The sequence below is a fragment of the Solea solea genome, chromosome 12 (assembly GCF_958295425.1).
Source record: "Solea solea chromosome 12, fSolSol10.1, whole genome shotgun sequence".
In the NCBI taxonomy this organism is placed as follows: domain Eukaryota; kingdom Metazoa; phylum Chordata; class Actinopteri; order Pleuronectiformes; family Soleidae; genus Solea; species Solea solea.
In genome coordinates this window covers 11,306,135-11,321,624 of record NC_081145.1, presented here as the reverse complement: position 1 = coordinate 11,321,624, position 15,490 = coordinate 11,306,135, and the positions used below count along the sequence as shown (strand labels likewise).

Below are 15,490 nucleotides of genomic sequence, written 5' to 3'. Positions count from 1 at the left end.
TTTCTTTGTAACATTAAACATGTTCTAGTTTTATCACTTCAGGTTCATTTAAGTCACTTCTAATCCAGAGTGTTTTTGCTGGGGCCAATGCAAACTCTCCCTGCTTTATCGCCATTTATCATCAACACTTTATTAATATAACATATATTCAATGTTCTAATACTGACCAGTGTTCAGATGATTAAAAACAAATGTGGGGACGTGACAGCCTGAAGTGCTTTGTTTAGGGGACAAAACTAAGCTCACTGTAAACGATTACGTATTATCGTTAGAATTCTGGAATTTGAACTGCGGTGATTGCTCACGTTTAAGTATTTATTGGAAATAAAGCAGCCAGTGTGAGCCTCTATGAGGCAAGTAACTCCAACACATGTCTATATGTGGATATTCTACCATGTTTACCATTATTATCTTTCCTTTTAACAATGAAAAAAAAAAAAAAAATTATATTAAAGCCTATAACAAATTCCACAACAATCGACCCAATACGCATTAAACTTGGTTATTCAAGCCACAAATGAGAGCCTGGTATTAGAAGCATCCAAGCTATTACACTCATGTGTCTATAAACCTTTGTGCCAGGAATATTTAGTAGATAAGATTTACTGAATGAAAGATAAGATTCATCTGTTACTGATACTACACAATGTTTTTGGTGTTGTGAAGATTCCAAAGCAGAGACTGCAGACAGTGTTAGATATCACTGAACATTACTGTCCCCAGACAAGAAAAGGTGATAGAGCAGGAGGTTGTCTTGCTGGTGGAGCTAAAAGAATGCTGAACACATGAAAGAAAGCTGCTACAAATGACCAAAAACACACAGGATTACCACAAGAACAAAAACCCCAGATCAAAACAGGCAAGGCCAGACACAATGAGATGGAATGATGTGGACGAGTGGTGGAGTGATAAACAGGCTTTTATGGGCAGGTATGGTAAGTGGAAACAGGTGTGGGTCATCAGCTGCTGCAGAGGAAACTAACCACACACACACTCACACACTCGCTCACGCCTGCAGGAGATAAAGGCAGAGAGAGAGAGAGAGAGAAAGGAACAAAAAACACAACCAAAACTAAAGATAATCCTCACACAATCATCATTTCTAAATTTTTTTTAGCTGATTAAAAACCTGGTAAACCTGCTTTAAAAGTCCTCAGAACGTTTATTTATTTTAAGGTTAGCAGTATATTAGTATATTAAAAACGAGTCCAAATGTCTACCGAGGCTTAAAGCATAAAGCACATTGTCCTTGCTGCTCCACCATTTCATGATTTGTTCACCTGTTTCATTAGAAGAGGATTCAAACTCAAGTGGACAGTACAAAGCAGCGTCAGCTCATTCCAGCCCAATAAGGAAAGCCAGGAACCATGAACCATGGCAAGCTATGATCAGAGGTGCAGACCTCTCATGTAGACATGTGTGAAACATCACAAGGCAGACTGTTTGTTTCTCAGGGCAGGGCCTTTTTCTTGTCAGCAGGGTTTGAATTGTGGGGGTGTGTGGAATAATGAAACACACCAGCCACATCCCGCATGCATGCACACTGTGCTACCCTTTCCATATGGCAATATTTACATGTCGCCTTTGTTGTTCCAAGATCAAAGCGGAGGAGATCCATTTCAGTCGAGTTTATGACATGATTTAGCAAATTTGCAGGAGGCGGAGGCTTGAAATGCCCTGTAAAACCTGTTTCACAGCATGCGAGACCACCCCATTAAGTCTCATATCCTGCGTGGATTTAAAGGGAATCTGACATAGAACTGTAGATATTTTACAGCGTGTGAGCGGACTGCTTTTTTTTGTTTTTTTCCCCAATGGTGGCAAGTGCTACAAGCCCATATGAAATCCATAAATTAGTCAACATCATAAAACGGCCGCACAGGAAACAAAACAAAAGCAGAACGCCATAAATTTATTGTGGAAAAAAAAAAAGCAACATAGAGAGAAAAAAGGTGTATCCTGGCACACGGTTTCATATTTATATTAGAAAAAGGAGACAAAAGGCTACAAATCTTCATAATTTATACAAATACAACATCTTTCAAAAATAAATCTTTAATTTAGTAAACGCTCTTTGAACAAGTTTCTGCGATAACCCACTGCTTGAGATCCCTGAGCAGAGACACAGAGTGAACCTTTTTTTTTTTTTTTTTTTTTTACACCTTCACTCAAGCAAGAACAATTCTCAGTGTTTGTTCATGAACACTCTATATACACAGGAGACATTAGCACAAGGGGTTCGTGAGAGGGGAGGTAGGAATGAGGGGGAATTGTGATTTTTTTATTTATTTTTTTTTTTAAACAAAAACAGAACAACGCTGACTCCCTTTTGACTGAAAGTGACTTAAATATTGAATCTGATCCTTCATCGCACGTGTTATCTGACTTTATTGGGTGACCGTTTTTCTCAGGTGTGACCACAGACAAATCGACTAACATAATGTCCTCTAACTCCCTTCATTTTACATGTATAAAAAAACACAGTGCCAGCTGGTTTGCTTGCCGAGGTAACGCAAAGCCGTAAGTTACAATGTCATAAACTAAGGAGGGTGCCGTTCCATTCACTGTGTGTTGACGACGACAAAGCGAGCATGATGGTAATTACACGGAAATATCTACAAAAATGAGACCTAAAGACTGAGAACAGAGGTTTGACAGTATGGGGGGGGGAATACTTGATGTTAAGAACCAAACGCGCTCAGTGTCCGAGCTTCTACTGGCTACTTTTTTGCTGCATGGTTTTATGGAACACACCCACATGATGCAGATATATATATATATATTAGGATTCATTTATATAAACACAACAATGACATTAGTTTTATTCCATACACCAGAGACTGTATATCAAATGGGACGCGGTCTTCCAGTCGCAAAACAAACTCCTGTAAATGAAGCCTCAAGGTTCATAACCAAGCACCTACTGGAAGACACCAGCTGGGAACACACTATACAAAAGTGACATGTCCTGAAGAAGACTGAGACTATTTAGTACTCAAGGAAATGTATTATAAATCAAGTGAGAAGAAGGTTGGTTTTCCCATAGACTTCCATTCAAAGCGAGCTATTGCTACTTGTACTTTTCAAACAGGAAAACGATGTCCATTTCATATACAGTCCATGTCCAACACAAACATAGACATTAAAACAATTCCCTCAGGCATGCTATGTCCATTGCTATGCAATGAAAAGTTTGCCCATTGACATAGTTTTTGGTAAGAAGAGCTCCTTCATCTGTTTGAGTGCCACGTGATTCTTTGCGTGAGCGAGCAGGTGTTGGCGTGTCCCAAACTATCACACCTGCCCACTGTGATCTGTGACATCCATGGGAAGACATCGCTTGATAATTCCATTTCTAGCTACTCAATGTCACCACCTTGGCGTCTGTAAATGTGACCTACAAGGAGAAGCGAGCAGTGCTGAAACTGCCACGTGCATCGCTGAAAACAGATTCACACCCTTTGTTATAAGGCATTACAGTGTGAAGGTAACACTTCTGTCGCTATTTGAGTTTTCCTGCCAAAACATACTGTACTTGGCAAAAAATCCAGTCTGTGTGAAGCTTTTAGAGGCTATTGTTGTGCTGCAATGGCTAACAAATTCAATTCCCATTTTTCAAGTTGTCACCAAATGACAAAAATCATCAGCTACAAACGCTTTACAATGAGGTGCTAATTTCTATGTCTGCGCTATGGAGTGTTTGACAGGTAAAGTGCACCGACTTGAGAGTTTACTGTAATAAACTTAAATTATATTAAAACATTTTGGATGGTGTCCTGTTCTTCATATTAACTTATTATATTTCCCTCATTGTTAATATGATCAAACTGAGAACCTGGGGATGGAAAAAGCCCTCAGCACATCTCTCTGTGATGGTTTCTAATTTATCTCCATCTCTTCTGGGACACATTTCACATTTTTTGAACTATAGCTGCTTATTTAAGAAACTTAATTCATTACAAATGTTGACAGACTTAGTGATGGTGTCATTTCTATTTCAAGTGCTCTGGTTAGGAAAAAAAAAACAAAAATAAAAAAAAAACCAAGGTTCCCATGAGAGCAGTTATTTTAAAGAAAGTTCTGAAGAGTCCAAATACTGTGTAGTGCTGGCCAAACTGTGAGCAATGCTTCTGGCCTGAGGTGTATCCACAGCTCAGGAGTCATTAGGAGGAACTGTGTGGCACAGTCACAGCCTCTCAGAGCAAACATCCTCCCTGAGACTCCTTTGTTTCTCCTGGACGAGTGAATAAGGACGTGTTCCTTTCCTCCAGGTCTTATGGCGTACTTATGGCCGGTACTATAGGCAGGGAGAACTCAGGGACTCGTGGTCCTCAGGCCCTGTTTCTCCATGATGTTCCACAGCTTTCGCAAGTTGGACTGTGTGATGGTGTCATCGGGTTTCAGCTGGAGCGCTCTGAGGTAATTGGCTTCAGCTTCTTGCAGCTTCCCGTTGAGGTGGAGGATCGCTCCCAGGTTCATCAGAGCTGCAGGATACTGAAACCAAATCAAGAGACTTTCATCAAGACCTTTGTTATTGAGAAGACACTCCTCATGTTACATGACAAAAAACATCAGTATTGTGTAAGTCCGACAAAAAACACCCTAAAATAACACAGATAATGCGATTGGGAGTAAAATTACTACTATGTTCAGTCAGACTGAAGCTGGCTTGGGCGCTCTGTGCAGTTTCTCTCCCCCCGGCTCTGACCGAGAACTAGAAGAAGCCAGTACACTGAAGACTAGGACAACAGTGATGTGAATATGGCAAAATCCAGACCTGTGACTTTTTGAACTGACAAGGAGACCAGGAGCACTCAGAATGGCACTCAGCGACAGCTATTTATTTATAACAAGTGATCGGATTGCTACTCATCTTTGGGAGTAAACCACAGAAGCCAAAGTGGATGAATACATGCAACACAAAGCATCCAATACAAAAACAAAAGTTAAACAAATAAGGCTTGTAACAGCACATTCTGGTCATTACGGCAGTTGATACCGCACGCTATACGTTCCTGTTAGTCAGATCACCCAGACTGCGGTTCAGTGTTTGGAACTGAGTAACCACGCTGCTGTGCCAGGTCTGTAGTCACACATGTTAAAATGAGCAGCCGCTCTGATGTGGTTCTGCTGAATTTACTGTATGTTCCTGCTGGTGCCAAGGGGCAAAATCATCATCATCAGCATCATCATCATCGTCGGTGGCGGCAGCGACAGCAGAGTGAGTCATGAGGACACAAGTGTCCACAGTTTAATCACGGTTAGATCATATCCAGGCCAAGGGAGGAGCCAAATTTGATCTCCACTTTAGTTTGAAGCATGGAAATGATGTCTACTCCTGCCAAGAAGCTACTGTTTTACTGCCGAGACTAAGGTCATTTCTGTAATTGTTAATTCCGAGGAAACAGGAAATGCCCAAACAAACAGTTTTGGTAAAAATCACCAATTAAATACTTTTACTACCTCATAAATAATCATCACATGGAACGGTATGTGCGCGCCTCATCTGTGGCAAAACATTATGTGAACCCTTGCGCTGTACAGACTGTATGCATTTAAATGTGTTTTTTGGACATTGCAAATGTATTTGCAACTACATTCACACGTTGGTAACACTTTCACAGAAAACCTGCCAAACACACAGGACTCAGGACTCTCACACACTCACAAGAACTTCGCCCCTGCACTGAGCTGTTCCGCTTTTGGCTCGCATAACTCTCAAAACATCTCCCCCCTTTTTTTTTTCCAGGCGTCAAGGTGAGATGAATGATGCTCCGTGCATAAATAAGAATTTGAATGGGGACCTCCTTTTATGCCGTGTTTCTCAAAGGAAGGAACTGTGCTTGTGAATAAATCAAACAGACTCTGGGATCATTCTGGTTTACCCCGTAACACATGCACATGCTTTGGGCAACAGTAAAAGGCTGGCATGACCAACGCTACTGCTGCTGCTCCATGATACCAAGTGCTGAGGACTACATTTACTATCTAACCATCATTGTTTATTACAGAGAACAATGACAGAACATTGAGGGTTCTTTTTTTTTTACAGAAATAATACTCCATACTGCCTCCATACACTCTCTGTTTGCAATTACTGCATTATTCACAGGAGCAGCAAGAGTTCTTCACTGTAATTGTCGAGCTATGACTGGGATTGTTGGTGTTATAAATGACCTTCTGTTTGAAACCTCCATCTGAGGGTCAGACCACAAATAACATAAGGGGATCAACTTACCAGTAAAGGATCTTTCAAAAAAAAAAAATCGAGCTAAATTATAGGTGTTTATAAAAAAAAAAGAAATTGATGTAATTGAAAGTGACATATTAATAGTGAGAATGTGGAGTTGATAAGTGTAGGTGTACGGAATACTGGACAATTAGTGTTAGGGCCATTTTGTAGCGTAATTGAGGATTCTATGTTAAGTGACGCCAATCATTCCTTAGCCTCAGTGTGTTTCTGAAAATGACTCGTGCTAATAAGGAAATATGGCTCTGAGTAAGTGCAGCATTTAGAGGATTTATATGAAAGGAGTGGCGATGATCAAACAACCCCCTGCTTGTGTGCTTTGGATGGTAGTTCTTTGTTCCTGTTCATTCGGTTGGTAGCAGATAAAGGAATGTTTCCGTGCTAATTGACATTTATGTTAGAATTTATGTGTATGAAATAAGTGAATAAGTGATTAAACCAGTCTGGCAGTGCTTAACTGTAACAGGTACAAAACTCGTCATTGTCTCTGTGTTCTATTTCTCTCATTTAAATCCAACTGGATGAGACAGATGGCTGGCCACCCTCAGCTTGGTTCCCCTGGAGGTTTCTTCCTGTTGAAGGGGAGTTTTGCTCTCCACCATTGCCAAGTGCTTGCTCACAGTGAGAGCTTATGAAAAACATTATTTTGTGGCCTTTCGGTGCAATAAATACAAGGAAGGTGATTCAAATTTGAATGGCACAGGTTGTAAGGACAATCCAAAAGAGTCAAAAACAAAGTCTGTCCAGCAAAGTTTAAGATGGTTCTAAGAGTTTTTGAATACACGCAAAGACTTCCCTGGAATGACTTTCAAAGATGTATGCAAACGTTTTTGTCCACTCGTTTGACAGACAGTTCAAACTGGAAAATGTATGGGGGGGGGGGGCTGACCTTAAAAAGGCAGCAGCTAAAAGGCTTGTATTCCAATTTTTCGGAGCTCTACCATGATAGACACTGATGAGTGACCTTACATGTGAAGCCATGGGGAAAGAGTCCTGAGTAGAAAATCAAGTGAGCCTTGGTTTTCCACTCAGTGCAGCTGCAGCTGAGGTTTAAGAGATCTGTCTCCCCGCCGGAGCAGGCCTTATCAATTCCTGAGGTTAGTTTCCTTACTCCCGTCTTCCCTGTACGCTCCGACCTTTGCTCACTTGACCCTTTCTGCCTTTAAGATTTTTTCGAGATTTATTCCCCGATTCCTGCATTCTTCTTTGCCCTTGTGCCCCTTGCAACACTCGCAAGATGCTCCCTTGTCAGAAACTTATCTAATTCTTCATTTCCTGCTGCTCTTTAACCTTTCTGCCTCGCTACCATTCTCAAAGCTGACATAGTGTAGCTGCAACGGGGGAAGACTGAATGTGGTGCATATTAGCCTGGACTGTACAGAAATACATGCTATTAAAACTGCCAATGTTGTAGATCTGGCTGCAGTAACTACATAAAGGCCTTTCCGTAAAGAATATCTAACATGGAACAATTAAAGGACAGATTTCATGGGGCGCAGAGATCAACCAAAGTAAACCAAGCATCCAATATGACTTACCTTGTCTGGAAAGACAGGGTTTGTGGGACTAAAGGATTAAATCCCTTGAATGGAAGAATTTGTCATATGTGCTTAATATAAAACACCAGGGTTTTCGGAGAGGGAAGAGTTAAGTCTCAGTAAAGCATGACATGACAAATTAAGACAGGCAGGGTACAAGGCCAAAGTCAAGGCAAATTGCAAAGAACAAAGGATAATGGGGAAGGAGACGGATTAAGATGCTAAATTACACTTGTGCCTCAGCTGTGAGCGATGCAGATACTGAGCAGGAGTGGCCGAGTACGGCCGCTGCGTCTGGATGTGGACATGTTTGTAAAATTGCAGACGCCAAGAAACGGTCATGTGATAATTACACCGATCTGCTCTTGAAATAGTTGCCGTGGGAAACGGCTCCATTTCTTTCTTTGGAAGGGAGGGAGCACAACAAAAGATGGATGAAAATGTCCCTGTGGGAAGTTGACTTGTCTGTAGGTGTGTGAGTGGGCATCATGAACACATTAAGAGACTGTGGTCTGTAGTTTACTGCAGTTTTAGAGGAGAATCTGTTCTCATCACCAAATAAGTGGTGACCTGACAGACAGCAGAAGACAGACGAGAGCTGTTTGTGGCTTCTTATGTTGAGTTATGATGAGTTATCGCATCTAAATAATTAAAAAACCTACACTTTCTCTTTAAGATTTCCAAATCCTTCTTTCACTCCAAACCTAAATAAATTGAGTTGGAAAGAAACAAAGCAGGGACCATTATGTTCTTAAAGCATTCCCACAACATCACTGTAAATGACTTACGTGCATGTTTTAACGTCAGTTATTAGAGATAAATATTTTTCTTATCTTCCATCTGGGTATTAAAACGTTGCATGTTACAAAAGTACGAAATGCTTTGGCAAATGTTGACGATGACATCAACCCTGAGGATAACAAAGGAAGACAGGGACTCCATTTTATTGTTTCTGTGGAAATTGAATCCTTTTTTATTCTCAAGTTTATTATTTTTTTTCTTCTTTTTGTTTGTCACTGTTTGTATCATGCGAGGGTCTGTGTACTCGGGGAACCAAACATTGTCTGTATAACAGTGTCCAGATATATTTTCATCATAAATGGCCGACCTGATTTCTTCTAATCAAGACACAGGAACAAACAAAGTGACCACATGCCAAACACATTTCGCTCCCTCCGCGGCCCTCGCTTAAACAGCACGACCCCTTCAACTGGAGCCCATTCATTTTCAGGATGTCAAAGTTCTCTGTCTGAGTGTTATTATCATTATTCTTTTCAATTTACTTCCCCTGGTTTTCGCCCTTTGAAGTCGATGATGGATGGTGCACAAACAAACCTTTGAGCTTAGTCGAACCTAGCCCTTACTTTTCCCCGAGATCCACTGACAATGAAAGCCGTTGTGCGCGGGGAGACCGGGCAGTAATAATATTGGAAAGCTGTCCAGACTGTGACTGCACAGTGTCCATCAGGATAAATTGTTAAGTGGGGGGATTAGCTAGTTGTGGTCGTACTCACGTTGGGTCTCAGGCTCGCCGCTTGTCCGTAATACCTCTCGGCCGCCTCGTTTAGACTGGCTTGTCTGCAAAGGGAAAACAGAGAGAGAGACGCGGTCATTACTCATCTTTATTGCTCCTGGCTTAGAATGAAGCCTTGAACCCGGCGTGTTTACTAGCATTCAGGGGTCAGCGAGAAAATAACAGAGGGAAAAGCATGAGGGATGACAGGGCCTGATCCAGTCGCCTACAAGTTTCTCAGTCGATCGCATCTTTCATTCGATCACATCTGTGCTGACCGGTGCGGTGCAACCTCAGGGTCAGGATGAAGAAAAAGTCATTAACGAACCAAAAAATATTAAATACATACTTCTGTATAGCTAAAGGTGTGAGCTGCTGTCAAGACAGGAGCGTCCCATAATACGCTTCTTATCTTCCTCTAAGCTTCTGCCGTTAAATCGTCACCTTCTGTGTCACAAAGTCTTTCCTGCTCTTCATTTTTAACTATCTCAGAAGGCACATTTACGGCCCTCAGCTGCACGCCTGTCGCTGACGGTAACAATTGTCTCATTACAAACAAACTCCTGACAAAGTCAAGGACGAAGTCGTCGGCGGCTGGATGTGGTGGAGCCCCCCCCCCCCCCCCTTAGGTCGTAAAGATCAAAAGAGGTGAGGCCTGTGGAAGCAGTTCCATTTTGGCTGTCGCAGTTTGTCAAGGAATGGCCGTCCGTACGGTTTCAAATAAAAGGAAAAGCTTTTATGTTAGGATTACCAGGTCAGCCACCAAAGTGCACACTCATTATTTATGTTTGGTTTGAAAAAACGCTGCCTAACGTGGCCCGAAACCTGAGCCTCACTCGAGTGCCCTGCTGTGTTCTAATCTCATCCTATATTTGATCCCATAACATACTGAAGATATAGTTCTGATACCACATCTGTTTATTTTTTTTGGGACAGCAGAATTTTTCCAGTCCTACAAGAAAGGGAGCATTTTACATTCCAGCTGAGGTCCAGACAACAACTCCAGCTGCTGAATTTGTCCTGAGATTTTAAACGTGGGTTTCATGTACAGCCACAACCATATGTTTGTTTGCCAGCATAATATTTAGAAAAGCACAATCCTCTGAGGACGAAAATGCACCAATCGAATTCTATAATGTCATTATCGCATTTATAAACACATTATCAGGGGAGGACTGGAGGACTGCCACACCAAGACCGAAAGAGCAACACAAACTCTCCGGGTTGTATGTGGGTTGTGAGAGCGCAGAAGACAATGGAGGCCAAGTATGTAAACTGCTGTCTGGGTTTAAACCCGAGGAAGAGTCGGTGTGAGTCTACGAGAGTGAAGGAATGAGGACAATGATGGGAAAATGGAGCAGAACCCTCCAACCCCGTTTTAAATCAGCAAATGTAACCGGTGATCATGTAACATTGACTTCACTTTGTCTGGAGATGCACATCACAACAGTGGCAGCATTGCTTATAATGCAGATTGTGTGTGACATTGCTGGAAACTAATGACTGAATGAACAGCAGCAGGATGTTTTTCTTTAAACCACAGCCGTCCAATGCGTCTCAAGCAGGAACAACACTGACCATAGACATTTCCCTAATATAACACATCTTTATTGTTATCATTTTCAGGTAAAACCAATTTATAAACTTTAATTTATAAACGTCCAATCTGCATACACTGGCATACTTAACCTCATGACATCCTGGTCATGTACAAACTAATCTTTCTGATTAGTGTATTACATGATTATACACTTTCAGTTAAACTGCAATGTTGTGTATGATGCTTGTGTGTTGTAGAGTTATGTAGTTCCCCCAGGATATTGCAGGCTGATTTTGTGATTGTTGCAACCAGAGTGTTTTTTAAGACACTGTTTTGTGATGAAATTGCAAAACGTCCTGAATGAGCCTCTTTGTGTGACACTCACATACTCATACTCACTTCATGTCTTTATTTACTTAGTTTTCTTTTTTTGCTTTACATCATAACTGCTGTGTAACGATCAGAGGACACTGTCTGTCTATGGAGGGGAGACACGAGCTATTGTCCAGCAGTGATGAGAATAACAGCGTTAAAATAAACAACATTACTAACGGCGTTATTTTTTTCAGTAATAGGGTTACAGCGTTACCGTTATGACAATAAAATGTGACGCGTCACTATAATTAAGTTTAATTGAAGCTGTTTCAAACAGGCTCTCTCAGCCACACAGAAGCTGCAAACTTTCTTTTCTTTTCTTTTCTTTGGTGAGGGGGGTGGGGCAATCGCATAAGTCATGATGATTGGCTAAGATAGTGTAAAACTTCCTGGTAAGCCAATCATAGGCAGAGTTGGGCGCTCACACACATCGCACAAACAACCAAGAGACACATGCAGCGTTTTCAAATGGAAGTACACACATCACTTATAAGAATGTGTCTATTTATATCTAAATTTCAAAGCTTCATTGTTCTACTATTATAAACATAGTAATGATAATATCTACAATAATGTATTAAATTTGATTTCTCACATTGCCCCACAGCAACATTAAAATATTGTAGATAATATCAAGTGCCCATTTCATTCATTAAAAACACATTTAATATTCAGTTTTATGATAAGTAATTGAACATACAGTTAACTCAATAGTTACTTTCCCTGGTGATTAGTTACTAGTTACTAACTCAGTTATTTTTTGGAAAAGTAACAATTACAAATGACTTTTTTAAAGTAATGTGTCTAACACTGTTCTCCAGGACTGCGGTCACTATTTGGTCTCGACAGACAATAATGAATGACGGAACAGCATCCGTCACTTGCAGAAAACAAGAGTGATTAGTGAAAGTTGTGGGGATTGGGAAGAAGTGCAACGTTGTGCAACAGTTGCAGGGAATTTGGTTGAATTTATTGTTGGAATTGCTACAAAATAACGCAAGAGGGACTGGTTATGGATTGTGTGTTACGCGACGCCACAGTATCTTTTTTCATCTCGACTTACGAAACAAAAAGTTGGAGAAAATCCCCACTGTCCTCTCCTTTGAACAGCCTTTCCTGATCTAGTGAAGAGAAAAAACACGTAATAACGTTCAAAATAAAGTAAAATAATTTATTTGGGAAGCAAAATGAGCAAAAATGCAATGACTCCTGAGAGCAATAAAAGGCATTCGCACATCTAAGAGCTTGTGTCCCTCCGTTTAACCTCCTCCTTTCCTTGTATAGATTCACTTGTGTCCCTAGGCACAGACTGAGGGCCTTTCCACGACTGCTTCCAAGACAAACAGCATAAAGAACATGAGCCATGGAAGAGTGGGACCCCATGCCAAGCCAGCAGAAAAAGGTTCAGCCCCAAGCACGGCTTGAGGCTCCCATTAAGCTGCCAGAGGTCTGGACCTGGAAGAGCCTGTCAATGCTGAAAACTGTTGGTGGTGAAGGATCCTGCATGATCATAATGATGGAGGATGAGCTATGCATCGAGCAGCTGATGTTAAATAGAGCTGTACAGAAACATTGTGCTTTATCAAACTGGTCATTCAAAAGTATGCATTAATCGGATTAAAGAAATCTCTCTATCCTCAGGCTGCTTTAATTTTAATGCAAACGCCCCAAGTTACCAAATGATGGCTTTAAACACTGGGTAATAGGACTTTTGTAAGCTTTTTCAGTTAGCGGAGCAATGAGCTATAAGTTGGCAAACGACCGTATTTACAAATTTCCATCCATTGCTTGCGCCGAAGAACGCTAAAGCCCCGCTGCTCGCGCTCATCAGCCGGAGCCTGCACTGAGTTGGAGGCAGACTCTCAAATACGAGCCAGTGACAGCTGATATGGAGTGAGACAGACCGGCGAGCGGTAAAGAGAGACATAAAGAGAGAGAGTGCGAGCGTATGAAGATACATCGCTGCACAGCACGCTAAGACAAACCAGCAGCTCTCGGGCTGGCACTGCAGCGGGAGAACAGGATTACGGAGTACAGCCAAGTAAATCACACTGGCTGAGCAGAAGTGTAAGCTCCTGGATAAAGCGTGCAGACAGTGTGGACCTCCCTCTCTCACACACACACAACCTTGGAAAACAGTGGCCCAACTGTAAATGTGCTGTGGGCCATGACACACACACACACACACACACACACACACGCAAAACAAATGAATTCCAATCAAAGGCTCACCTGAGCATATGGGCTGCGCTGAAGACCACATCAAACTCGCCGCTGTCCAGGCGCGCAGCTTTCTCTGCCATCTCGGCCGCTTCCAGCAGCCGCGACTCTTCCAACAAAAACTGACCTGGCAGAGCAGGAGAGAGCAGCACCACGGTGAAAATTACTGAGGCTTCCCCTTGAGGGATACACAGACCTAGAAATGTTACCGTTGGCCCAGGTGGAGGGACAACCTGGTGTGCCCCTGAAATAATATGGTGAAACACTGGATATGAGTGACGCACAACCATCACTCTTTGGCCCTTTGTCAGACACATTTATTGTGAATAGTTGACCTTCATTGATCTATTATTTCTGTTTCTAGCAGGAGGTTTCGGGGTCTTGTTATGGGTGTGGCCATGGACCTCTGTAGACCCAAATAACAGGATTATAGAAATCTGGCAATGCTGGGAACACAGGGAGGACCCCTTGCAAAGGTCTTGGCTTTAGAGAGAAACTAACACCGTGTTGACTTTGGTTAGCCCCGCTGCTGTACCAGGATGCTAAACCACCGAGTGAACCGCATCATATTTTCCTTAAAAACTGAAGCTGTTGGTACAGGCATGACGTTAGTGATGGACAAAAAAAAAAAGGTTGTTCCACTTCACAAACACCTTTGCAGCGACAGAGGGTTTATTATGTTAGAGCCAACCTCTGAGCAATAGAGCAGTAATTAACACACAAACCCAAGAGTGCCCTGCTATTTTTATACATGCATTTCTCAGTATGTATGTTGTGATTGTTAATCCTGTTCATCACGCAGCAGTGTGACTTTTAGTGAAGAATATTAAAAGGTCTAGTCCACATGGAGTTCAGTTTAATACCTGTTTCATAATTACACCAAGGAAGATGTGAACGTTAAAGCTCAAGTCAGTTGGGATAATATTGATTATTATTAATATCACTTCCCAGCAGTACAACTTATAAACAAATTATATGATATAATGAATTAACATAAGTATCAGAACTCTGATGGCTTGATTAAACACTGTCTGCTGACACTTTTTACTGTTATCAGTACATGATGCTGACTGAAATGCACAAATACGTTGATAATAGTCGTATGATGCGATTTATTTTCACTACTTCACGACACAAAAACTCATATAAATATATGAATCTGTAAATTCTATACCACAGGTCTGGACTAATCATTATAGTGAATCATTCGAGCTTAATTTGTAATACATTGTTATTTCGTGCGTATCCCATGTCATACTCTTTGACGAAGCAACAACACTCTTTGTCTCTGCGAGGATCAATACCGTTGATTTTATCATTAACTCACTTCTTAACCTTTAAAAAGTGACAACTTAGGACTGACAGTGTTTCAACAACATGCAAACAATCCATCATTAAACTGGTGTATTGATCAATGCAAATGTCACACGCAGGCTGGTGCACTGATGGCGAGCGAACACATCAGGTCATTATAAACTGCTCTCTCAGACAAGTAAGGTTTTAAACTTGACATCTTGTTCAAGCTCAATCTGACTAAAACAATCATTAAAAGTGAGAATTATACAATTATCATTCAGAAATGAGTTGATACAAGAGAGATGGCAAAGAGAACAATCGGAGGAAATCATCTTTGCTTAAAACACTGCAGATTGGAAGACGAGCTGGCTAAAGAGTCAGTGCAGCATTTGTGTGAATTGAATATTTGCAGTTAAAGTCAGGACGTGTCAAATTGACAAAAAAGAAACAAAAAAAGCAAGCTTTGCTTACCATAATGCATGTAACAGTTGCCCTTTAAGGGATCGAGTTGGATGGCTTTCAAGAAGTACCTCTCAGCTTCTGTTTTTTGCCCCTAAGAGAAAAAGATTACGTTCATTTTCATTATTGTTTCAACTCCTCCCCAGAACAATTTATTATAAAAACACCGCCTTCAGCTCAAAGTCCAAAATACCTTTGAGTATACCTAATGTCCCTCTCCAAACCACAGACCCACTTTCACAATAAATCTTAATAAATAGACATGAAACACATGGACTGTGAGTATTTTTTCTTTCAAG

General features: G+C 41.3%; 1 protein-coding gene across 1 annotated transcript in view; it reads right to left on the bottom strand.

Annotated features, from left to right (window-relative positions):
- Positions 1-1,892: 1,892 nt before the first annotated feature.
- The window catches only part of tmtc2b (transmembrane O-mannosyltransferase targeting cadherins 2b), an 86,054-nt gene continuing 72,456 nt past the window's right edge, over positions 1,893-15,490 (bottom strand). The window contains exons 9-12 of the mRNA XM_058646165.1: positions 15,204-15,285; positions 13,449-13,563; positions 9,303-9,366; positions 1,893-4,494 (exon numbers count right to left, since the gene is read on the bottom strand). Of these exons, the coding sequence (XP_058502148.1) occupies positions 4,315-4,494; positions 9,303-9,366; positions 13,449-13,563; positions 15,204-15,285 (441 nt within the window). The 3' untranslated portion in view covers positions 1,893-4,314. The remainder of the gene's footprint in view (positions 4,495-9,302; positions 9,367-13,448; positions 13,564-15,203; positions 15,286-15,490) is intronic.